The following is a 26892-nucleotide window of genomic DNA, read 5'->3' as shown; positions in this document are numbered from 1 at the left end:
TTTCCTTCCCTAAAGGACTTTACTGAACCAGACGGGTTTTTCCTGAGAATAGTTTCATGGTCATCGTCAGATTCTTAATTTCAGATTTGTAAAAATTTAATTCAAATTCTACCATCTGCCATGTTGGAATTTGAACATGGGTCCCCTGAACATGAGCAAGATTACTGGTCCAGCAAAAATATCATTAGAACACTGTCTCCAACTGAGAGAAAAGGAAGACAAAACAGAACAAATGTGACTGAGACAGAGAAACTTGGAGAAGAAAATGGAGTCCTCGCAGGAAGTGGGGTGTAAGGAAATACAGGGTAGATGTGATGATAACAAACAATGTTCTGAAATGCGGACAGGGAATTCAACGAAAGTTCAGAGATGGATTAGGTGAAGGTGACAGAGCGTTGGAAAACAATATTTTCTCATTCAAAGTGAGAGCAGGGTGTGGCTCAAATAGAGTCATCAATGCACTGGGGAAATGAGATGGGGGCTGCTGAATAGGATGGGACATAGGAATGGTCTACAAATGCTACAAACAAAAAAAAAACAGGTATTTTGGGCACTGTAACAATCCCCTTTTACATGAACAAAATAAGCGGAGTTGAAGGTGAGAACAATCACAGGCAGGCTGAGGTTGGCGACTGGTTCAGTTTCCTGTTAAGAAAGAAGCAATGAGCTGTCAAGCCAGCTTGGTGGATAATGGTAATGTTGAGAGTTTGGACTCTTCCATGGGGTAGAGGAAAGGACAGGACCATGACACTGAAGCATGGTAGGGCGTTGGAGGAGTCTTTTCTCTCCCTTTACCTGAAACAGCAGGCTACAGCTCCTGTTGTCCTGAAGAAACTGCCTATGGCTTCCCAGTTTTGAAAGCTTGTCCAATCTCCTTACTTAAATGATGAGTGTCAGGGTCTAACCCAAATGGTGCCTCACATATCATCATATGCCCCAATGTAGATTGTGACTGAAAAGCTGTATTTATCCATTAGTTTCAAAGCACAATAATTGATGTGGATTACGTCTCCATGACTGTTACTTATGCTTTCCCACGCATGTGAACACATCTCTGCACATCTGGCTAACCGCCAACTGTTATCTGTAATTTTCAGTATGGACACAAGTATGCTAATGTTGACTTTAGAAATGAGTGGTTCAAATTCCTTTTACGTTCCATCCAAACTCGTGCCAGATTTGTTCAGCCCGAGAACTGAAAATCAAAACTTTGCAGATTACCAGGTCGCTCTTTGCAAATCCGTGTCACAGCTTCTTACCCTTTAGCTTCCAGCCTCCCAATTAGGACAGCTTCGAAAGGATTACCCTAACTCATGGCTTTAAGACAGACGAGTTGGATTTTTCCCACGCTTTGTAGACAATGGAAGAAAATTTGATCCAAAAGTCTGAAAAGAGTATCTAAGGTCTGCTGCGTTAAATGAAGGATTAATACATTGGGATCTGTATTATCAGTGAAATTAGCCATACAGCTAATTGTGAAAGTAATGTTACTCATGTCGACTAGTCTGATTATGGGGTTTTCTATTAAGATTCACAAGAATGATTTGATCCCAACTGCTTAGCTGAAACAAGCTAGGTGGCCAAGAGGTCTCAGTTCACCCACCCTACAGCCTCAGGGAATTGATTTGTTATGAATCCCTATAGAGCATATAGTGAGGGCCTGACCAAAGTCTGATGCATTTTAGTTTAAAACATGCGCACGTTAAGCTCCAAACATGGAAGACAATGCCTGAGTGAGAAATGGTGATGTGGTTTCTGCCAAGTCAATCTAACAATTTGATTTGATTGATTTATTATTGTCACGTGTACCCAAGTACAGTGAAAAGTTTTGTTTTGCGTGCAGTCCAGGTAGATCATAACATACGAGGATCACAGCCACAAGGGAGACAAGAAATGTTAATTCCTTTACATGGGATGGTTTGATTGAGACTGAACATCACTTCCCATCAACGTCAACTGGAATGAGGTTCTCCCATTAAAATATTCCACAATCTTTTGTTTAGCTGCACCACATGAGTATTGAGCTGACACCAAAACTCATTCATTCAAAACTGCTCACCAGTCAACGTTCCAGCCTAAACATCGGTAAAGGAATGCATGTTAACCTACAATTATAAACCGCAGAGACCAATAGCATCAGGACATGATGCAGACCTCTCAAGGAGAAAGTTCAGCTTTTGGGAAATATTTTCAGGAGCTCGTTAGTAACCAGCATCAAACATCTGTTCTATGCATCAACCAATTCAAAACACAGACTTAACAAATAACAAAGTCATGAACCTTTATAAAATATTTAGTCTCAAGGTTCTTGTGGTGCAGTAGCAGTGCCCCTGCCTCTAAACCAGGAGGTCTGGGTTCAAGGCACGCCTGCTCTGGGAGGTGTGTAATAACATCTCTGAACAGACTGATTTGGAAAATAATGAATCGAACAGGGATTCAGTGCTGATCACTTTTGTTGCGCAGACAATTTGAATAGCAAAGGAAGAAATAATCCTATTTTTGGCAACAGATTATGTCTGTAACTCAACATCGATATTCCTGACCTGAAGAATTGGGGAGCACAAGTCCAGCAACATGTGTCTCTCAGTGGCAATGGTAGGGCTGGGAAGCCTGGAGTGGGACAATGGCAGTGACATGCTGTAGTAGCAGAGAAGGACAAGTTGGACACTCTAAGTTATCTTTTTTAAATTAAGTTAATGTGAATGGCGTTTATGTACGAGCGACAGTACACTTTTATATTGAATGCGCATGACAATAAAGGATATTCTATTCAACAGTGATATGGGAGCATCCTGCCTGATGCAAATTTCAACAAGTTTTAATTTCTTTTTCTCTTTGTGAATCCCAAAATTGAAGATTTGTTGTGGTACAGAAGGAAGTTATTTGGCCTATCATGTCTACACTGCCTCTCAAAGGAGTGTTATGACACAATGCCTTTTTCCTACAACCATTACCCTTTTGAATGCCTCAATTGACCCTGCCTCTACCACATATCCAGACAGTGGACTCCAGACCTGAACCACTTGCTGTGTGAAAATCTCTTTTTCTCACATCACACTTCTACTTTTGCAAATTACTTTAAATCGGTGCCTATTTGCCACTGTACTGTTACCCTTTCTAAATAATCCTCATAGTCAAAGTTCCTCATCCTAGAAACCATTGTTAGAAATTCCCTCTGTCTTCTCTCCAAAGTGTCACATCTTTCTGATACTTGGTGCCCATCTCACCATTCTAGATGAGAGTTAACTAGTGTCTTGTATAAGTTATTTGCATAAACTCCTTGTTCTTGTATTCTATGCCCCTATTAATAAAGCCCAAAATATAACACTTTAATAACCTCATTGCCCACCTGTTTTGTCATCCTCATTAATGTGTGCATATACACACACCAAGGTCACTGCACTCCTGCATCACACACCCTCAACCCAGTTATTGTACCCCTATTGTATATCGTCTCTCCATGTTCTGCTTCACAGTAAAAGGAAGCATCAACCTCTCAGTTTTTCACATTGAACTTCATCTGCCGACTCAAACTTTTCAACTTGTCTATGTTGCCTTGGTTTGTTACATTTTTATCTTCAGAGTGTACAATGCTTCTAGTATCACATGCAAACTTTGAAATTATTCCCTGTGCGCCAAGATCCAGATCAAACCGATAAAATTCCCTTCAGCTGGAAAATATCCATTGACCACAGCACTATTTCCTATCACCCAGCTAGCTTTGTATCCACGATAATCACCTCCACCTAACTGACAAGAGAACTGTGGATTGGATCCTGAAGTTGAAGTAATCATAGAATCACCTACAGTGTGGAAGCAGACCATTCAGCCTATCAAGTGCACACTGACCTTCTGAACAGCAGCCTACCCAGATCCATCCTATCCCTGTAACCCTGCATTTGCTATGACTAAAACACTGAGCCTGCACATGCCTGGACACTACAGGCAATTTAAAATGTTCAAGCCACCCAACCTGTACATCTTCGGACTGTGGGAGGAAACCAGAGGACAGACACAGGGTAAATGTGCAAGCTTCACAAAGACAGACAGCCACCCAAGGCTGGAATTGAACCTGGGTCCCTGGGGCTGAGAGACAGCGGTGCTAACTACTGAGCCACTGTGCCTCTCTAAAATGTAAGTTAACTATTTCTAGCATTAAGCGTCTTGAAGTAGACTGCAATGGTGTGCAACAATTTTCTCATTTTTCTTTCCCAAATTCTTTTGCAGCTGGTAGTTTATTACACTACATTCTCATTTATTTCTAAGTTGGAATAGTAAATATTCACACAAAGACAATTACACTGAAGTTTCTGACTAAAATTTAGGAGAAGCCACACCTCGAAAATCAGAAGGCCTAAGTACGTTCTTAAAACAGTTTCTGTAGTTTCTAAAAATTACATTATGTGTGATTTGTCAGAGACGACTTTTCAAGTACTAAGTATCCTCAGCTCTGGGATCCTTCCTCAGCTTCCCTTCCCTCGGACTCAAACTCATCTTCCATTTGCACCTCTCCACTGTATATTCACTATAACTTCTGACCTTTCACTCTCCCATGCTGAATGATCTGTGTTAAAAGGACCCATTGGTATTCCTTTGCTCTCCCCTTCAATTAACTATGGGCTCAGCAAGACATCAAAATCTTCTTCCCTTGCCCTCAAAGCCCTCTCCAACCCCCACATACACCAACCCTTCCCCAACTCAATGGGTTCTTTTGTCCATCTCCAATACTCTCTCTCCCACCTGACTCCTCCCTCTGGCTAGCTATCCACTTCTATAGCAGACCTATTGTTTCAGCCTGTTTTTGCCCCACTGAACTCATTTCTTCCTATCTTGATCACCTTCTGCCCCATCCTATCCCTACTGTCCAGTCGCTTCCCACCTATGTTTGTGATTCTTCTGTCATTTTATGTTACTTCATCAATTTCCAGTTCTGTGACCACCTCCTCACTATGAGGATGGTCTGAGGGCTATATGCATCTTCCTTTACTGGGGGCCAGAACAAGTCCTGTCAACCACCACCCTCCGCAGGTAGCTCTCATTGAACAATTTCTTCTTTAACTTGTCTCATTTCTGAGATGGGAAGTGCGGCTGTGGGGTACCTTTCAATTTCAATTTTCACCCTCCTCTCACCTTCACATGGCTCATTTCTGACCTTAACCTTTATTTCCCTGTTCCCACTTCTGGTGGTAGAATTTATGTTAACATTTATTCATTCACACCAACTGCCACCAGTTACCTTGACTATAATTCTGCAAAGCCTGCTTTCTGTAATGACTCCACTTGACATCCAATTTCTCAGTCTCTATTCTGATGATGCTCTCTTCCACAATTCAGACAGGTCTTTCTTTTTCTTCATCCCCATTCCTAAGAAATCCCCATCCACTGTAGCTGACAGAGCAAACAATTTACTGAACCTCCACCTTACCCATTCATTTCCTCGAATAATGCTTAAACCTTGCTCTCACTTCCCACTTCACCTGCCTCCTTATTTTTAAATCTTTTTTGCTCCACCAGATCTTGCATTTAATCTCCCCATCCTCTAACCCATCCCTCACCTTCCCTTGTGTTCCGCACTGCCACTCTCAGTTTATCACCAGCTTGAAATCCATATTTCAACCTCTCTTCAGTCCCAAAGATGACACATTTCAGGAATGTGAAATGTTAACTGCATAATTTTTCCTCCACAAATCTGAAGCTTTCCATCAGTTTCTGTTTTTATTCCAAATCACCAGCATCCGTGGTATTTTGCAATAACAAAACAAATTGAACTGCTTTTGTCAGGTCTCAGATAGTCCAACCATCTTACCTATATTTGCAATAATTCAGTCTGATGGTGTCTGGTTGCTGTTGGCCTCCTAAAGCATTCATACGGACACTGATACTTTGGCCTGGATCTGTCTCAGTTGCATATTCAATCAGCACCACGTAGGTGCCTGAATGTGGAACCCTCATCATCAACTGCACATTAACCTTGAAAAATAACGACATTAGACAATGACATCTGTTGCAGATCAAAGTTACTTCCAGATTAATTAAATACAAATGCATTTAAAAGGAAAAGTCAGGAAATAGGAACAAAAACACTCTACTCCACAGACAAAAAGGTTCATCATCAAAGAAGGCAGACAGACGATAATAACAAGAGGAGCAAAACAAACCATTTTTTTTGAAAAATAAAATGTATTCAGGAGTCAAGTGAGCAGCTTCTAGGTTCTGAAAATAATGGTATTAGATCAAGCAGTCAGATGATAAAACCACAGCTAAATGACATGATGGTCTGGCTAAGTGTGATAGACTGACATAATCCTTTAGCACAGAGACTGCAAAGTGTTAGTCAGAGGCACACAACAAGAGGAGAGCAGTCTCCACCATAGTTCTGCCACTGAAAGAATCACTTGTTAAACTGGTCCATCCATGAAATTGAGAAAAATGTAAAATAAACCAACACAGGGGAAAACAGGTCAAAAGGATGATTTCAAAAATAACATGATGGTTAATATTATTGTAATTATTCTGTGCCATATTTGCAGATGAATGATATCCTGTTTGTCAACAAATTGTCTCTGCCTAAGTTATGTGAAGTTGTTAACTGGTTTCGTTAAACTAGGTTAAATCACTCTGAAACTGTGCAGAGAAACATTTCAGGCATATGCTTTTTCACTTGCATCCCTTGCTATTCTTTTCAGCATTTTACAAACCTGCTCAGCATTGAGGAGAACCATTGATGGATGTCTTGGAGTGAGCTGCACCACCTGACACTGGCTATGGAGATAGTTGTCAAAGGCACACATGCCTTCTGCAGCCATGATTGAGGGGAAGCCATCCAGGGGTAAGTGCCTGTACATCAAACAACTGTGGAAAAATAGATGAATCCCATCAGGTAGAATTCACAGTTAAACCATCCTTCAAAAGCGAAGCAAATGTCACTTGACACTTCAATTTCCCTAAAGAGTATTTGTTATTTTAGGTATTGGCACAAAATGGAAGAGTTAAATTTTTGTGTAGACAGTAGAGCAATGTAGCTTTTTCAATGTAAACCCTTTGGCAGAAGAAATCTCAAACCTAAGTTGCATTTGAGCATACAGATGTGAGGGCGCTTTGCAATGACTCATGAAGAAGATTGTATTAGATATGATAGCATGGTGCTTATCTTAAGAGGATTGATAATCCAGAAGCGTAGACCATGTATCCAGAGGCACAACTTCAAATCCCACTCTAGCAGCTTGAGAATTTAACTTCAACTAACTTAATTTGGAACAAAATGTTCAGTGGTGTCCATACAACTACCAGATTGTTGTAAAACCCACCTGGTTCACTAATCCCACTATGCAACATAAATATGCCATCCTTAGTCAGTCGGTGCTTTATGTGACTCTAGACCCACAACAAGGGGATACAGCTGACTCTCAACTGCTCTCTGAAATTGTGTAATAAGCCATAATTTGCAAGAAGACAGCTCACTATCCCCTGAAAGGCAATTGAAGTTGAGCAATAAATGTTTGCCTTTTCATGGGTGCCTACATCCCCCGAGTATGGAAGGTAAAAATGTTGTGTCATGTCAGTAATACAACTTTACAGGATCAAATCTGCCTAATGTGGGGCAGTTAAAAGTACTAACTTGGGAGGATCCTGCAACAGATCAACACTTTTTTGCTGGTATGAGCCTAAAGTAACGGCCAGGGAATATATTAATGCTGAATATACATTGTCCATTTTCTACTGGTCAGAAAATCTAAACCAGAACAAGGGGTTTCAAAATGCCATCAAGTAAAAACAACTTTTCTTAAAGTGTAAGGGCAGTAGAGTTCTTCGCGCTCAACGTAGAAGACAGATACTATATCGGGACATTTTTGGAGAATGTAAATTCTATTCACTGTTGAGATCATCATATTGTTCATCCTATGCCTCCAGAATGGTTCAGCTGCTAAACACAGGCAGTGCATTCAAAGCTGGTTTGACAGCCCTGAAGGTGCTGTGCTGTCTGTGTTTTCATAGCAGAACTATTTTGGAAACTATTCAATTCCAGGAAATCTTAACTTGAGTTAAGAGGATTATTTCCTGACAGAAAAGTGTATTTCTCATTCTTCCCTATCTGTTTAAACACTAAGCTAATGATATGCTGTCCACACAACCATTGCTTTGGGTGTTTCACATTTGGGGTTGCAGAAGTTGCAAGATCTTTTCATAGGTGAAATGAGCATGGGTCAGTCATTCCCTGGGAAGCCTGCCACTTACAGGTTTGGTCAGCTAGTTCAGCAGCACAACTTTACTTTCAGATTATGTAAGCACGTGATTGCTTTGAAAATTATTCTCACGTGGACAGTAACCACAGCAGGTAAACTAGCCTTCTCATTACTCCTCTCCACTCTATACCCACATTCTCCCATCGCACAATTCAAAGATATCCCTGCAGAATCCTGCATTACATCTCTTATGGACTGCCAGATAGAGCCAAATTTTACAGCTTGCCCAATCCACCTTATGACAATTCCATTCCAAGCCCAGCCCCAGGAAAATGGTAGTTTTATTTTGCCAACCTATTACAGTAAACTTTTCCACCTTACTTTGCACATTTTCGAAACAAAAAAGAGGTGAGGAAAACCAATTCCTGTTACTATGAACTCCAGAAAAATGACACAAGGTACACTTTAGTCTAGCAATATTGACAGACCTTCATACACAGATGTTAATGGTTTAAAATAAATGGGTTAGTGCCAGTGTTGAAACAGCAGGCTAAATAATATCTAAAAGAAATCAGACCTTTAATATGTTAAAGATTTATCCACTAATTTCAGAACATTAATTTCTAAACTTTAAAAATGGAGTAAAGTCAGATTGTGAAATCCATAGTCAATGCTTTTCATTTCCAATATTTTCATATCCCATTACTGTCCGACACTCAGGATTGAAGCTGGATAATTGGATCTTGCTGTGCAGAAAACAGCAGCACAGCAACCAGGTCAGAAAAAGTGCCAAAAGGTTGTTCAACAAAAATGCATCGGTTCTCATGTCATACTAACTTTTGAGTGGTGTCTTCAGGGTTTATTGTATAGGTGCAGGGTTCAGTCACTTTGAGCTGAAGGATTGGTGCTTCATAGTAAGCACTCGGTAGAAGGACAAGGTAATCCTGCAAGATAAAGTAACTGTGAGCCTCTGTACAAGAGTAACATTGCATTTTTGTATTTGCTCTTTCCTCAATAATATTACTGCATATCTTTGAAACAACACGTTAATTTTCAAAACACTTCCCTCTCAACCTCGAGCAATTTTCACAAGTGCACCTTTTTTAAAACAAGGGACCCAGGTTGATTAGATTAGATTACTTAGATTAGATTACTTACAGTGTGGAAACAGGCCCTTCGGCCCAACAAGTCCACACCGACCCGCCGAAGTGCAACCCACCCATACCCCTACATTTACCCCTTACCTAACACTACGGGCAATTTAGCATGGCCAATTCACCTGACCCGCACATCTTTTGACTGTGGGAGGAAACCGGAGCACCCAGAGGAAACCCACGCAAACACGGGGAGAACGTGCAAACTCCATACAGTCAGTCGCCTGAGTCGGGAAATGAACCCGGGTCTCAGGCGCTGTGAGGCAGCAGTGCTAACCACTGTGCCACCGTGCTGCCCACAACTGTTGAATTCTACCCATGGGCAACTGTTTGTGTGGAGTTTGTTCATTCTCCCTGTGTCTGTGTAGGTTTCCTCCAGATGCTCCAGTTTCCTTCCACAGTTCAAAGATATGCAGGTTAGATGAACTGGCCTTGCTAAATTGCCCAGAGTGTTCAGGGGTGTGCAGCTCAGGTGGATTAGCCATGGGAAATGCAGGGTAACACAGGGATAAGGTTAGGAATGTGGATCTGGGCAGTTCGGAGAGTCAATGTGGACTTGACTGGCTGAATGGTTTGCATCCACACTGTAAGGATTCCAAGATCCATCTTATTGACAGCATTTTGGATCTTACACACTTCAGTCAGTGTCACCCCTCACTCTGCTCAACTCCAGTGAAAACAAGCCCATCTTTTACATTAATTTAAAATTAATTCAGTAAAGATAATAGAAAATATTTTTTCTTCCTTCAAAAAATCTTGCCAAATGACTTTTTCATGAAGAGAGTAGTCTTTCGTGTCACGCATGTCATCAAGCTAATAGAAAAAATTATAATTGTTAAATTGTTACTTGGTTAACTCTCATTTTTTAAAAATTGCTTCTGTCTCCAGATTGTCTTCTTTTTCAGTCTGTGATGACAATCTGTCATTTTAAGGGAGCCACTTTGTCACAAGCTTCAGTTGAATGCCTTTTTCATGACTTTCAGAGCCAAGTCTGGGATGAAGGCTCCACTTAGCAATGCCACGCTCTCCACTTATGGCATGGGAGAAAAACTTTGATTTTATTCATTAATGCAAGCCAGCACTTGCAACCGATCCTAAGACAATGCGAAACAGTCATAAAGAGAAGCAGAACTGTTCTGACTGCAGTAGGGTTAATGCCAGTGTAAATTATGGAACAGTAAAATAGTTATCCTGCCCACTACATTACCACAAATGCAGCATCAAAAATCCAAAAAGTAACATTTAATTGGTAAAGAGCTATAGACAGTAAAATGGAATTTTAACAAGAGCAAGTTATGCCAAGTTTAAAATTCAGGCTTTGAGCCAAACAGAGGCTGAAGTCAAATATTGCACCTTACTGGCAAGGTAAAACTTTCTTAAATTTTGATCTTCTTAAGTTGTTTTTGTTGAGAGGTTGTGTGTGTCAGTATTTTATGATTTGTACCCAAAATCTTGGACCACTGGATTTTGAGCAGTTGCCCCTCCCAAGCTATTTACAAACTAATCAGTAAATTCTAAATGTGAAACGGAGTTGTAGCTAAAGCAGCAAGTAATTACAAACAAGCGATATTCAAGGGGATAGTTTTGGAAAGGAATATTTTGTGCAACTAACCTTAAAGCAAATAATTAATTGAAGCTGGATGTTGCAACAGCTCAGATCTAAATGTAACGGTGAATTTGGCAAAAGGCAAAATGGTGCCATCCAAGGCTGAAGGAGAATGTGTGGTGGCTACGACGTGTTAATATGAACACTTTCAACTAGAAATCTTGGCTTTGGAACTTTGCCTGAATTGGCAAAGAGCCTTTATTTTCCCATAAGTGAAGCAAGCTGGCAAGCTTTGAGCAAGTTAGCGTTTAAGTGTCATCTCTTTGGCAGATCAACAGAGTCTTCACTTGATGTTGTTATGGATTTGTCTGATAGCCAAATCAACATTGGCCATATCCTTGGTTAGATGCTTCTGTAGGAACCCCTAAGTAAACCAGCTGGAGGAGAAGAGGAATCATTAAAATATCTTTTTAATTAAAATAACAGATCTTGTTGGTAAAGATTTTCATATGTACAAGTTCAGCCTTGTGACACATATTTTCCAAACCCCAAATTGTTTCTGCAGCCTCCACCGGAACGCCACACCACCACCATAATGTTACAAGCCACTCTGGAAAGAGCACTGGTTCTCAAGCCCCATTCCTCCTGGGGTCACTACAAAAGATTTAATCAAAGCACACAGAGTCCCCAATTTACCCATCCGTTCGAATCAATTTAAAATAAAACACTTACCAGGCACCTGCACTTACAAGAACCACTATTTATGACAAATATGTCATTTCTAGTCACAGGTAAACAGCAGTCACCTTCATGATCTATCTCCACTAGTAAAACTCTAACTTCTGTTTAAACCTGCTTCTCCTACCTGCCCCAACACACACACAGACACCATTTCTGATTGTAACAACTACTCCTTTTTTGAGGTATTTTAGGTGCTGGAGGTGACTTCTTTGAATTCCAGGAGCAGCAATTACTGTTTTTTTACGCTGTTGCATCGTTTTGGAACTTGGGGGAAAAAAGGTCAAAACAAAAGCAGTTTTAAAAGGGAGAAGAACAGACAAAGGAAGCACATGGTTAGGTTAGTGCAGGAGAGAGAGAGAGAAAGAAACTGATACTGCCTTTGCTGTTTGAATTCATGTATCACTGGACATAGGAGTGCGTCTGGGAAAATTAACAAGCAGTGAAATTCACAACTGATCTTGGAGGAACTGTTGGGTGAAGTTCACAGCACAGAAGCAGATAAGTTAAGTGTGGCCTACAGAAAGTCTGCAGTAGTGAGTAGAGTGAGTTATTTCTTGATTATGTGTTTTTGGAGACACATCTCTTGATTAAACTTAAAATATGAGTCATAACTACTAATTTCATCTGGAGCAGTGTTTGTAGAGGAATAAGACGGTGTTATTTTCTGGGTCTGTAGATTGTGAAGGAGCAAAAATGGTCTTCAGTACAGTGATATGTGCTTCTTGTCAGATGTGGGAGTTTAAAGAGAGTTTAAGCGTTATTGCGGATTACATCTGACATGAATGCTGTTGGTTGTGAATGTTATCAGATTGAATAGATCGGTTGGAGAGACAGTTAGAAGCAATGAGGAATTTTCAACAGCAACAGTATGTGATGGATGGCAGTTATAAAAAAAGGGGGAAAGTCTCAGATACAGTCACATAGATGGGTTAACTCCAGGAAAGGAAGAGAGGTAGGCAGCTAGTGCAGGAGTCTTTTGTGGCTATATCCATTTCAAACAGGTTTGCTGTTTTAGAAAACGTAGGGGGTGATGGATTCTCACGGGAACGTAGCACAAACAGCCAGATTTCTGGTACTGAGACTGGCTCTAATGCAATGAGGGGTATGTCGGGTTCCAAGAGATCAATTGTGTTAGGGGATTTTCTAGTCCAAGGTACAGCCAGATGTTTCTGTGGCCAGCAGCGAAAAATCACAATGGTGTGTTGCTTCCCTGCTGCCAGGATCAAGGATGTCTCAGAGAGGGTGCAGAATGTTCTCATGGGGAGAGGGGCCAACAAGAGGTCATTGTCTACATTGGAACCAATGACATAGGAAGGGAAAAGGTTGAGATTCTGAAAAGAGATTACAGAGAGTTAGGCAGGAATTTAAAAAGGAGGTTCTCAAGAGTAGTAATATCTGGATTACTCCCAGTGCTACGAGCTAGTGAGGGCAGGAATAGGAGGATAGAACAGATGAATGCATGGTTGAGGAGCTGGTGTATCAGAGAATTATTCACATTTCTGGATCATTGCAATCTCTTTTGGGGTAGAAGTGACCTGTATAAGAAGGACGGATTGCACCTAAATTGGAAGGAGATTAATATACTGGCAGGGAAATTTGCTAGAGCTGCTCGAGAGGATTTAAACTAGTAAGATGGGAGGTGGGGGCTTGGACCCAGGGAGATAGTGAGGAAAGAGATCAACCGGAGGCTGGTACAGTTGAAAACAGAAACGAGTTAAACAGTCAGGGCAGGCAGGGACAAGGTAGGACTAATAAATTAAGCTGCATTTATTTCAAGGGGCAGAACAGGGAAGGCAGATGAACTCAGGGCATGGTTAGGAACATGGGACTGAGATATCATAAGAATTGCAGAAACATGGCTCTGGGATGGGCAGGACTGGCAGCTTAATGCAAGGGAGGCAAGAGAGGAGGGGGAGTGGCATTTTTGATAAGGGATAGCATTAATCTGTGCTGAGGGAGGATATTCTTGGAAACACATCCAGGGAAATTATTTGGGTGGAACTGAGAAATAAGAAAGGGATGATCACCTTATTGGGATGGTATTATAAATGTCCTAATAATCAGAGGGAAATTGAGAAACAAATTTGTAAGGAGATCTTAGCTATCTGTAAAAATAATAGGGTGGTATGGTAGGGGATTTTAACTTGCCAAACATCAACTGGGACTGCCATAGTGTTAAGGGTTTTGATGGAGAGGAATTTGTTAAGTGTGGACAAGAAAATTTTCTGATTCAGTATGTGGATGTACCTACTACAGAAGGTGCAAAACTTGACCTACTCTTGGGAAATAAGACAGGGCAGGTGACTGAGGTGTCAGTGGAGGAGCACTTTGGGGCCAGCGACCATAATTCCATTAGATTTAAAAAGTGATGGAAAAGGATAGACCAGATCTAAAAGTTGAAGTTTGAAATCGGAGAAAGCCAATTTTGATGGTATTAGGCAAGAACTTTCGAAAGCTGATTGAGGGCAGATGTTCGCAGGTAAAGAGACGGCTGGAAAATGGGAAGCCTTCAGAAATTAGATAACGAGAATCCAGAGAAAGGATATTCCTATCAGGGTGAAAGGAAAGGCTGGTAGGTATAGGGAATGCTGGATGACCAAAGAATTTGAGGGTTTGGTTAAGAAAAGAAGGAAGCATATGTAAGGTATAGACAGGATAGATCGAGTGAACCCTTAGAAGAGTATAAAGACAGTAGAGTATACTTAAGAGGGAAATCAGGAGGGCAAAAAGGGGACATGAGATAGCTTTGGAAATAGAGTTAAGGAGAATCCAAAGGGTTTTCATAAATATCATTTTCCATTTCAGTCCACCAAAGTATAGAACCTGAAGTCATAATGTCTTTATGAAGCTGCAAAGGATTTATTTAATGGCATTTGGTGTTAGTCTCTTTGCAAACACAAGTCAAGGCCACGGTGCTTATTTGAAGATTCCAGCTGCAGATTCACCAGCATGAAGCAAAGATAGCACGAGGCAATAGTTTACTAAAGGTTAGATTTATAACCTAACTAGCTATGTCATCCTTTTCAGAGACCGGAAAGGGCCCAAGATGAAGTGCAAATCTTATTTTTAAATGTTTATGGCCGGTGTAGATTAAAGTTCATCACTGCAGTCCACTGCCAGCTCACAATGGCCCTTTGCTATTCATCTGCCCTGCCCTCACCCTATGACCGACTGAAAAGCCAAATAATGTAACCTGAAACAAAGAGAGAATGCAGGAGAAACTCAGCAGGTCTGGCAGCATCAGTGGGAAGAAAGCACAGTTAATGTTTCAAATCCAGTATAACTCCTCTTCACAATATTCTCAGTGCTTGATTCAGATCTGCAGCATTCAGGGTAATTGGACACTCAGAAACCAATGTTGTCTCAGCAACCATTTCCAAATAAAATGAAAATTATCTTGACATGTGACCTCTGGCAAGTGGAAGGTACAGTAGTGACTTTATGTGTAAAAATGGCTTTATATAATTTTTTTTAGCTTAGTTTCTCTTTGATACTACCTCCTTGCCCCAATAAATACGTAATATTAGGTCAACACATAATGAAGATTCTGATGCAGCAGTTATGACAATTGTTTTACATCTGAAATGTTGGAGCTGATGGTCCTGCTGCAAATTTTGTGTTTTTAACTGTGTTATCTCTCAAACTTTGACTATCACTAATTTGTTTAGTGAAGGATTCCTTAAATCATCATGAACCCAGAAACCATGGACCAAATAGGAATGTACAAGACATACACACAGGAGTAGGCCATTCAGTCCCTCGAGTCTATTCCACCTTTTAATGAGAACATGGCTGCCCTATGGCCTAACGCCATATACTTGACCTTTGACTCATAGTCCCAAATACCTTTTTTTAAAGCAAAGCGTATCTATCTCAGATTTAACATTAACAACTGATCCCGCACCAAATGCTATCTGTCAAAGAGAGGTCCCAAACCTCTACCACCCTTTGTGTGTAAAAGTGCTTTCTAACAATGCTCTTGAATGGTCTGGCCCTAATTTGCAGATTACGGCCCTAATTTGCAGACTATGCACCTTAACTCTAGAATCCCCAATCAGTAGAAATACTTTATCTTTATTTACCCTGCTTTTTCCCTGCTAATATCTTGAAGATTTCAATCGGATTACCCATTAAACTTCTAAATTCTAGAGAAAATGGGCCTAATTTTTATAACCTCTCCTCATAAATTGATCCCTGAAGTCCAGGTATCATTCCTGTAAACTTACATTGTACTCCCTCCAAGACAAATATATCTTTCGTCAGGTGTGGAGCCCCGATCTGCTAACTGTACTCCATGTAGTAGGAAGTGTAGGCCACACAGCTCCTGGGTCCTGCACTATGATTCAAGGTCATCTGTCTCAATGCTACGGTCCCCTGCTTTCTCTATAGTACAGTGTTTTCTTTTGATTTTCCAAATTGCACAACCACCCAAAACATTTACTGAATTTGTATGAATTGAATAGTGTGCACTGCAGGGTAGCAAAAATACTTTTTAACATCAAGAGAGTACATGATGCATACCTAACCACATGCATCAGTCACTACCCAAATTAGGATCTTTCCCCAAAGAAGTTCAGCAGCGTAACCCACAGCTTCTGTTCCTACACGTGAAGCCCAGCGCAAATGATTCTTACCAAGAGGATTCCCTCTGCTTCGATGATCACCGACCACGCCCCAGGATTCAGCACAAACGGTTCCACAAATGTATTCTGTGGCACAGTGACAAAGGTTGGCTCTGTGCTGGGGGCAAAAATGATCTGCTTTGTCTGTTCAGAACCTGGGCACCAAGACACAAAACTTAACATTATTTCCCAATACATTACAGAAATACTGTTCACTACGAAGAAAAGGCTGGAGTAATATTTTATTTAACAAAAATCTAGTACAACCATGGGAGCCTTTTTGACAGTTGAATTGTACAGCTGCTGAATTTAGCAAGGATGTCACAGATAGTTGTTGGAAACTCCTGCGAACGTTCAGCTGGTGTTATGCATTGTGGTGCAACACAGTCAGCTATTTGTTTTAGTTCCTACATTATACAGCTACAGAAAAGGGAAGCCATTTGGGCCATTGCACCACATCCATCTACAAGTGTCCCAGATTATCGCCCTCATTATACTACTTGAGAGTCCTTTACATCTGTTGCTCATTCTTCCTGTGAATAGGTCTTCCGGATATCAATGCTACAGTTTCCTTTTTACTGTGTTAATTTAGTTTAATGTTCCGAATTTACCTAATCTGTAATGCTTACATAATTCTCAACCACTTTTTTGCAAGCCTTTCAAGATAACTGAGTCTTTTAACACTTGGATCAATGTTAAAAGCTCTTCTCTGTACTGCACCTGAGGTTTGAATATTTTGTATTTACCCTAGTGTATAGAATTGGATATTGTACCAAGGTTTTATTTACTAAAATATTCATGGTTAAATCAGGACATCTTCCGATGGATGTTATTATTAGGCATCAGACAGTAATAATTTACATTGCCGTAAAGAGCTTAATGTAGAAATAGGTTACAAGGTACTTCACAGACATGTAACAAAATAAAATACACGTTAAACAAGAGATATTAGGAGGGTTGACCAAAGGTTTGAGCAAATGGAACCAGAGTAGAAAGCTAGAGTTTCGGGTCAAACATCAGGAAGAAGGGAAAAGAGATTTGATGAAAAACTTAAAACATGAGGTTGAGCATTCAAACTTGGGATATTGGGAGCGATTGACAGTTAGTGAGCACAGGGCTGATGGGTAAACAGGATCTACTGGAGGATGGGGCACCGACAGCAGATTAAAGACTACATGGTGTAAAGGATGGGAGACGAGCCAAGACAGTCTGGCATTCTAGGTGTTCATTTATTATTATAAAAGGAAGTGCAAATCAATTTGAACCCCGCATTTCTCCTATAACCTACCCTAAATCGGTAGTAGTTAATAGAATTCAAGATAATACAAACAAACTATCCAGCCCCAGGCTCCAATCCAAAACGACATTGAGCTAACTCATTTGACAGGAATAATGCCCTCAGCTACTCTGACTTGACAGATGTAAATCAGAGTGTTGGTGCTCCTAATTGCTGTCTACTATGCAGTCACAGAGTTATGCAGCATGGAAATAGACCCTTCGGTCCAACTCGTCCATGCCAACCAGATATCCTAAATTAATGTAGTCCTATTTGCCAGCATTCAGCCCATCTCCCTCTAAACTCTTCCAATCATGTACCCATCTAGGTGTCTTTTAATTGTTGCAATCGTACCAGCCTCCACCACCTCCTCTGACAGCTCAGTCCATACACACACCACCCTCTGAGTGAAAAAGTTGCCACTTTGCTCACTTTTAAATCTTTCTCCTTTTACCTTAACCTACACCCTCTAGTTCTGGACCCACCCACAGAAAAGATCCCGTTCTTTTACCCTATCCATGCCCCTCATGATTTTATAAGCCTCTGTGAGGTCACCCTTCAGCCTCCGACACTCCAGGGAAAACAGCCCCAGTCTATTCAGCCACTCCCAATTGCTCAAACCCTCCAACATCCTTGGAAGTCTTTTCTAAACCCTTTCAAGTTTCTCAGCATCCTTCCATTAGCTAACAGTGCAGTTTTTAAGATTTCAATCTCATAAAAGACACCAGAAAAAGAAACAGCAGCTGTCATTCAACATCTGTGTACCCATTAGGAAGTCTCGTGCACAATTTGAACTCAGTAAAATGAGCCATGCTGTATTGTTTCTCACCCACGCTAATCCATTAACGGCCACATATTACTACCCAAGGGCTTTAGCATTTGATGTTAAATTGTTATCATTACAGTAATAACACATCAGTGGTACAAATCTGTGCAGATTTTTATTAACAGCAAAGGAGATGCTCACAATTGTGACACACAGATTATTGCAAGCTATGTTAATCGAGTGCTTGTACTTCTGCAGCACCATCCTCCCAATCCCACTACAAATTCAGTGGTTAATTTGCACAAATGAGATTTGGGCTTTCATGTTACATTTTTGTAAATTGGTCATCAGACGATGGACAGGTCCAGCAATGGGGTCTGTACCTTCCAAATTGCCAGCTGAGTGGGAGGTGGAGAAAAAGTAGGAGAATAAAAGGAGGGTCCAATGTCAGCTCCTTAAGGAGAGTGCAGAAGGAATGTCTGGTACCACATCTATAACTGGGGGGAGAGGAGTAAAGAGAATCTGGCAGCAGTCTCGGTGTGTTTGAGGGCAGGAGATTTCAACAGCTGTGTGTGTGTTGCAAGGAGTCCAGTGTTGCCTTATGAGTCAGTGACAGTTCTCAGTGCAGTTGAGCTTTTACTTGCTGATTACTTTGAGCAACAGGATTCGTTTCACTGCACTACAGAGGCACTCACTTTAACCACCACCTTGTAGAGGCTCATACACATGGAGCTTCAACCTTACCTGGTCTTTGTCCCTGATAAGCTGTAACTTTGCCAAACACAGTGGCAGATCCTGCATTAATATACCTCAAGATGAAACGAAACAAATAAAGCTCCGAATCCATCATATGCATCGTTATTTTGACTCTATTCTGTAAAAATGAAAAGGAATTTGACAATGGCACATAGGTGTGACTAGGACTACAATTAGCAAAGGAGATTTGATACAATAGATGCAAAATCTCCCTTTACTTTGGTGGTGGGGCAGTGGGGGAGGAAATCCAGCTGCAAAGCATGTTAGCCTCATTCACACCTACAAGCAATGCCAACTGTATACTGGAGCTAATCGTAAGACTTGCAGAAAGGGGTGAATCATAAGCAAAGGTATATTATGTAAAGATAGGTCGAAAAGCCACTTACAGTTCCCACATTCAAGACTTATTTCGCTGACCATGACCATTCCTTTCACATCAGTAGATCCGCGGTTCACATAGCGGAAGACAATGCGAAACAGGTCAGGGGAAGTCACATTGACAGTCACAACTACCTTAGGCTGGTGGGGAAGAGAAGTGGATGGGAAGCATGATATTTAATTCCACCACCTCAGCAAAGCAACAATTCTACAAGCCAGCAGCCCAACTACACAAAGCATGCTGTTAATAAAACAAGTTAAAAATAAATAAATTCCAACTCTGCATCAACGTCACATTGTGGAATAGCCACTAGGTCAGTTTTAATTAGTACATCTTAAGCAGAAAATAACAAACAAAAATAGCTCACATCAACACATTTGATACATGTTAAAAGCACTTATAGCATAAATGTTCTTCCTCAAAAATCTCATTTTGAATAATATTAATATTAAATTGAAATATTTTATCATTCAAGTGATATTTCATGAATACAATAAAAAACATAAAAGGATCTATTATAAGGCAAACACTCGTTGTCATAAATAGGAGGAACAGTGGGAAAAGGATGACAACATGACTACAACAGCACAGAGATTTGAGACTCAAGATCTGGAGAGCAGGTCAGAAGTAATGGCTGAGTTAAGACAAAATGATTTTGTCTCTCACTTGTAGCAAGTATTTTCTAAAGACTTTCATTTGATAGCTTGTTTCTTAATTTTCTTTTGTGCTTATCAATGCTGAGTAGTGAAACTGACCTTCCAGCTTCCAATACAGCATCAAGTATTCCTTAGTCTACCGGGTGATTCAGAGATTCCAAAATCGGCTTTAAACTGACTCATGGGATAGTAATTTTTCCAACCACTCCCCAGTGTTTTAACATAACTCTCTCTATGTCAAATTTCTGTTATAGTGGGTGGTGGAGAGTTTCAAAAGACATGGATGAAAACATGCACAGTGTCTCACCCACTCCAGAGCCGCTTTTGAAATGGCAAAGATTCTCAGTGAGAACAAAGGAGAGAGAGATGAACCTTAGAAAATGGCAGCTAGTGAAAAACAGCAGCAACATCCTAATCAAAGTACTAACTGCCCAATCAAGTCTAAATTCTTCTCATTTACCTGAATTGGAGACATCTGCGCATAACCCCTCCAGCTAAAGTTTTCAAACTCAAGTGGATTAAAGCCAAAACGAACGGCCCTCCCATCAGGGGTTGTGCCATCCTCAATCTCAAATCCCAGATGATGCAGGTCAGCAAAGTAGTGATCAGGCCTTGCTCTGAAAACAGAATGCATCAAGACAGTTTGAACTGAAAACCTGTTACTGACATTGGTTCAGATCTAGATTGCAGAGGAATTAGAATCATGGAAACCCTACAGTGTGGAAGCAGGCCATTCAGCCCATTGAGTCACACCAACCATCTGAGCAGCATCCCACCGAGACCCACTCCCCCTATATTATCGCTGTAACCCTGCACTTCCCATGGCTCATCCACCTAGCCTGCATATCCCTGGACACTATGTGCATTGCCAAACCACCAACCTGCATATCTTTGGACTGTGGGAGGAAACCTATGTGCACACGTGGAGAATATGCAAACTCCACACAGTCACCCGAGGGTGGAATCAAACCTGGGTCTTTGGTGCTTTGAGGCAACAGTGCTAACCACTGAGCCACTGTGCTGCCCAAGGTTAAGGGATTTTCTTACCTCTGGCTATTTGTTTCTACCTTTTCTCTTTTTCAGGCCTACTTTTCTTTGAGCATCAGCCTATAGTTTAAGGGTAAAATTGGAAAAATAAATTTTTAAATGTTGGAAAAGCCAACAAATGGAGAGAAAAATCAAATGTGAAGATAAATACATCAAAGTGGGCTCCCAAATTCCACTTGAAGGGGCAGACAAATGAACAATTTTACTTAAAAGAGACAATGATTGAAGAATAGAACACATCGCAAAACAAGACAGCCACAAAGGTTTTTGAACACAAGGGCTAAATTATGAGGGGGAGGTTGAGGGGTGTTGGAGCTGTATTTCCTTGAGTTTATAAATGCTAATAGGTGACGTTAATCAATAATTTTAACACAAAGGGGATTGGTGGCTGTGAAAAGTACTGAGTCTCTTGTACAGCAACATGAGAGGCCTGCACTGTTATAGGTGCCAGCTTTCAGATGAGATCTTAAACCAAGGCTTCATCGGCTCTCTCAGGTTAAGGTTTACAGGAGCGATATCCTTATATTCTGGATAATCAATTCATCAATCAACATCTCAAAAAAAACAATCATCTGGCAAAAACTACACTGCTGTTTATGGGAGTTTGCTACATTTCCTACAATAGTGTTTATATTTCAAAAAGTACTTGATTAGCTTTAAGGCATGGAATGTGATTGGTCATTATGAAAAGTGCAATACAAATGCAAATCTTTCTATTTCTTGCCTTCCAAATTTTCCCTGTGGCCTCATCTTAACCTTTCCTGTGTGACTGATCAGATCAATGCCAATGGGTTCAAGACATTAGATACTGCACAGTAACTTATTCCATCTGGATTGTTAATAGTAATTTGCAGAATAGCCTTAAAAACATGAATGAATGTGTCATTTGGGCTAAAATAGAATGCCATCACTTCCAGTGAAAAAGGAGAGTGAACATAAACTCAAATAGTAAAAGAAAGTACCTCATTAATAAATTGTGGCAATAGAGCAGTATGTTACCAAGGTTGAGATGTAGTTAATGGTCTTTGTGCCATTATTCATTTGATGAGATGTGAAGACAACTGGCTCACAGATTGAGCGATCATTAGAATTAACACCAGCATGCACAGTACCTGGTATGAGCACCAGTTAAAACATACATCGAATAATTTACCACTAAAACCTAAATTGTACTCAACATTGAAAGGAGATGGCTAGACAGCAATTGGAATATAACAGCTATGGTTCTGGTTCTTACTGGTTGCATGTACGTCCTTCGATATTGTGTCTGCATTGACAACTTCCTGATCGGTCAGCACATGCACTACCCACTGAGCCTCCTATATCACACTGGCAGCCTACAGGCAAAAGAACAATTAAGATGGTTATGTTTGTGAAGCTTGAAAGTGATACTCAATAAAACAGAATGCTTGTTGAGAAGTGTGTCTGACAATCACAACCACATTGCAAGTCTATCTATTGTAATGGTGCCTACTACGAACTTGACTGAATTTTAGCTCCTAGCCCCTTACTTTCCCAGGTTCATCCAAGTTATAGAACACTGAACGTGACTGCCATAGGCTGCATTCGTCAGAACAGATCACATTTTGGTGACTGAAAGTTGACAACACAGAGAGAGTTATAAGTAAATGTGCCACAACAAATTGGGGCTCTAGATCAAATTGTCAATGGGAGATACTCAAGACATTTCCTCCCACTAGATAAGATCTAGGTTTGATATAAGAATGATGGCAGCTGAGACGCAGCATGAAGAAGGGAAACAATGGGTGATGTACGGAGATGAAATTTGAGGAGTTACACAAGATGCTGTGAAACTTGAAAGGGTTCAGAAAAGATTTACAAGGATGTTGCCAGGGTTGGAGGATTTGAGCTACAGGGAGAGGCTGAATAGACTAGGACTGTTTTCCCTGGAGCATTGGAGGCTGAGGGGTGACCTTATAGAGGTTTACAAAATTATGAGGGGCATGGATAGGGTAAATAGACAAAGTCTTTTCCCTGGGGTGGGGGAGTCCAGAAATAGAGGGTATAGGTTTCGGGTGAGAGGGGAAAAATACAAAAGAGACTTTTTCACACAGAGGGTGGTGCGTGTATGAAATGAGCTGCCAGAGGAAGTGGTGGAGGCATTTGGAACAAATTGTAACATTTGAGAGACATTTGGATGAGTATATGAATATGAATTTGGATGGAGGAATATGGGCCGGGTGCTGGCAGGTGGGACTCAACTGGATTGGGATATCTGGTCGGCATGGACAGGTTGGACTGAAGGATCTGTTTCTGTGCTGTACATCTCTATGACTCTATCATTCTAAAATGTCTCAAAAATTCACCCCCTCCTACTTCAAACCCACAGCAGCTGAAGATCTATTCAAGTACATGATTGTGAATCCTCAGACCTGTGTGAACAACCTGGGGAACTGCTCTCTCATTGTTGCTCTGGTTTTCCCCAAGACATCATGCAGTACTCAGACTGGCAACAGGCAGAAGAATCTGCAAGTATGTTGATAATGCAGGAGAGCCAATAGCTGGCCTTCTTGATTTGCTTTCCTTGCCCAGAGTAGAATGGGCACCCATTTTGAAGGGTGTCCAAAATAAATGCCCCTTTTTCAAAACACTGGAGCGAAGCAGGCTTTTTCTGGCTGCTTTGTGACAAGCAAGACAGGAATTGGTGAAGGTGACCTTGTGAGTACTGTTTTATTTAGAACAGTTGCCAGAAGATTGGTTATTCCCATCATGAAGTTCACAGGACTTCAAAGATTAAAGTTGCTCCTTCTTCCACTTCTCCTTCGCTTTCAAAATTTTTAGGTGCAAACCTCTCCTAAGGGAAGTTTAATATAACCCATACCCACAGATTTAGACTAAGTTGACTGAAGTGCATAGCTGCCCAACCTGTCCAGCAAGAGGTGGTGAATGGGCTTCATAATGTGATGTAGCTCGACACTGGTGGAAATGCAGTTTCTCAATTAATTAAGGCAAAATATAGAGCATGGGGGTATTCAGAATGGCTTGGCCAGTCACTATGTGGAAGAACTCCTTAAATTCAAAACAGGGGAGTTGAATGATGAAGAGATGCCACTTAGCCACGATGCCAATCCTACTGAATTTTACTGAAGATTCACAGTCCAGCTGCTTAGCACTGTCAGTTGCTCCGTGCTGTCTTTCCCATCAACACAGGCTCTCTTTTTTTAATCCTTTTATCCGCCAGGTAATAACTCACTTTGAAATCCAAACAAACCAGTCCTTGCAGCTGCCAAAGTTTATTTAGAGTTTTATTACTGGAGCTTCAGAAGGTCAACAGAAACCACAGGCAAGAGACCCCGGACTGTCATAACCAAATAAAAGGTCGTGCACCTCAGACCCTGGCTTGCTCATTCAATGCTGTATAAATGTAACGCTGTCAAGCTGGGCAGGTAACTTACCTTGACAGCCAAAATAATTCCTGTGGTCGAGGTTATAGTATCCTGCTTTACAAGTTGTGCAATGGTGAGTGCAGACATTTGGTTTACAGAAACATTGGCCATCACTCTAGAAGGCAAAGAAGCAGCAGCATTACAGAAACTACCTAAAATAAAAGAAAACTCAGATTTTGATAATCATGCAAAATACATTTCAACACATTAATGTCAAGTCTGCAGATGATGCAGAAGTAGATTTCTCTTCTAAGTGCATACTATGAAAGGAACAGAAAGAAGGTACAAGATGTTTGTGAACAGTGAAACTCTCACACAAGATAATTTATCATGCTGAATCTATGAAAGCCTGAGTCTAAGGATGGAGGTTGAAATGTTTATCTGTTATGCCTTTGGATATACAGCTGTCTTCTGCAGTCTCATTGGCTTTGACTGGATTTCTCAGCTTCTCTTTGTATTTGATTACATAGCCTGTTATCAGCATGAAGATGGATATGACAATTTTATTTAGCTTTTGCTTGATGCTTTTAAATCTAATCATAAAACTCCAATTTGTGGTTTATTGAAATTTGGTAATTTTCTGCTGTGGAGACCAGAAAACACAAACATGGATGCACTAGGATTTTACCCTATATGTGCCCCAAAAGGAAAATCTGGTAATAGTCAAGGCGTTCAGATGAACCATCTTTCCATGTTCACTGCCCTGTGCAGATTAAGGGGGCCTATCCGAAGTGCTCCTTGGAACTTCAGACCAGTATATCCATATAAGGACACTACGGAATTCCCAGCACCTGACAGAAGTGCTGCTGAAGGTTGTAAAGGCATGATTTTGCAAAGAAATGTCGTTGGACTGCAAATTTCTTGAACTAACCTGCAGGCACTCTGCAACACCATTTAATGTACCTTCGATATGGCATTGACAACCTGAAAAATAATATATAAATAAAAGACCGTCAGTAACTGACACCAGTACGGTTCTGCAAAAATGCAATTCCTGCAGGCTCTGTGCACGAGAAGGTAAATTAGAACATTAATCAACAAAAGTAATTGGAAAGGAGTACACTTGTATTAAGCAAGATATATGATGTAATTTCTTACTGGTACATCCTTGTGGGTTTTCTATTGAAAGATTCCAATAAAGAGGCTTGCACTTATCGCATGCTGAACCTTCAACATTTGCCCGACATTGACAAGATTCCTGTTTGGACAAGATGCACAGATATCTCTGATCATTTCAACCACATTCACCAACTATCAGTAAAGTTCTTGTTTGAGTATGAGTTTTCTTCAAACTCTGCAGCATTTCTGTACCTACCCTACTCGCTGTACTTTCCCTGCCTCATTGGATTAACTGCACATAAGGCCAATGTGGCATTGCCACTGAATTTCTGATTTTCCCCTGCTTCAATTGCTTCAATAACTGCTGGACTGGTTTCTTTGTTCAAAATGGATTATGAACACAACTCATCAACTAAATGTTGGTTTTTTTTTTGGCTCTGGTGGGTAATGAGTTCTAAATAATTGTCACACTTTTTTGTCCATCTTTGACATGAGACATTCACACTCGCTTGGAGATGAAAACAACTGCGAAAGACAGTTGCCTTGGGAATGTCACGGTGATTTCCAGGGAAAACCCAAGAGGAAGTGCATGACAATATCATCGGACATTTCCCACAAATTACTGAAAGGCTTCAGCTCTGCATGATTTGGTTTGCAAGTAGAAAGTTTCAATTAATAATGTCTGAGACAGACTGTCTCTTCAAAACTGGGGAGGAAGCATCTATGTAATGTGCCATCAGAAGTCAGTTCCATTTTAACCCTTAAACTCTGGCACATATGCACAAATTTTAAGAACCACCAAATCCCATTTGGTATACAGTGTTAAATGATGATTACCGTGAAATATCAGCTTAGAACTCTTCTATATCAATGTTTGGGAATCTGGTGTCCTGAAGGGGTGTATAAAAAACAGTTTTGGGCCCATGTTGCTGGCTCAGGATATCTGTATGTGAGCAATTACACTATCTACATACAGAAAAATATTTTTGCTTACATTTAAGCTTTCCAGACAGCCTAGAGGAAATGGGCTATGCAGCAGCAGCAGACAGTGAGGTCTCTTTATCATTTGGCCTTCATCCCAATTAATGATAGTGTCCTTGGCAGATGCCAGAGCACCCAGCAAAATTATATAAATTGCAGATAATGTTGCATGACAAATAATAAACTAGCTGCGAAGGGGTTGAGCTCTCAACCAAACACACACACACACACACACACACACTACCATTTTACTGGTTTGCGGTTTCTGGAATTAAGAACAAATTAACGTACACACAACTCTCTCTTCCCCGTCTCTCTC

At 40.7% G+C, this 26892-nt stretch overlaps 1 protein-coding gene across 2 annotated transcripts in view; it reads right to left on the bottom strand.

Moving 5' to 3' along the window:
* The window catches only part of lama5 (laminin, alpha 5), a 299172-nt gene that overhangs the window by 107884 nt on the left and 164396 nt on the right, over positions 1-26892 (bottom strand). Inside the window, exons 18-27 of one of the 2 annotated variants that reach the window (XM_060836449.1) lie at positions 25632-25731; positions 25405-25457; positions 24543-24648; positions 22364-22463; positions 20540-20696; positions 19431-19563; positions 16259-16401; positions 9021-9127; positions 6699-6852; positions 5807-5970 (exon numbers count right to left, since the gene is read on the bottom strand). In XM_060836449.1, coding sequence (XP_060692432.1) covers positions 5807-5970; positions 6699-6852; positions 9021-9127; positions 16259-16401; positions 19431-19563; positions 20540-20696; positions 22364-22463; positions 24543-24648; positions 25405-25457; positions 25632-25731 — 1217 coding nt within the window. Of the gene's footprint in view, positions 1-5806; positions 5971-6698; positions 6853-9020; positions 9128-16258; positions 16402-19032; positions 19163-19430; positions 19564-20539; positions 20697-22363; positions 22464-24542; positions 24649-25404; positions 25458-25631; positions 25732-26892 lie in introns of both variants that reach the window. The other variant, XM_060836450.1, reaches the window with a different exon arrangement.

Source organism: Hemiscyllium ocellatum, chromosome 15, assembly GCF_020745735.1.
Source record: "Hemiscyllium ocellatum isolate sHemOce1 chromosome 15, sHemOce1.pat.X.cur, whole genome shotgun sequence".
Taxonomy (NCBI): Eukaryota; Metazoa; Chordata; class Chondrichthyes; order Orectolobiformes; family Hemiscylliidae; genus Hemiscyllium; species Hemiscyllium ocellatum.
This window is presented reverse-complemented; position numbering and strand designations above follow the sequence as displayed.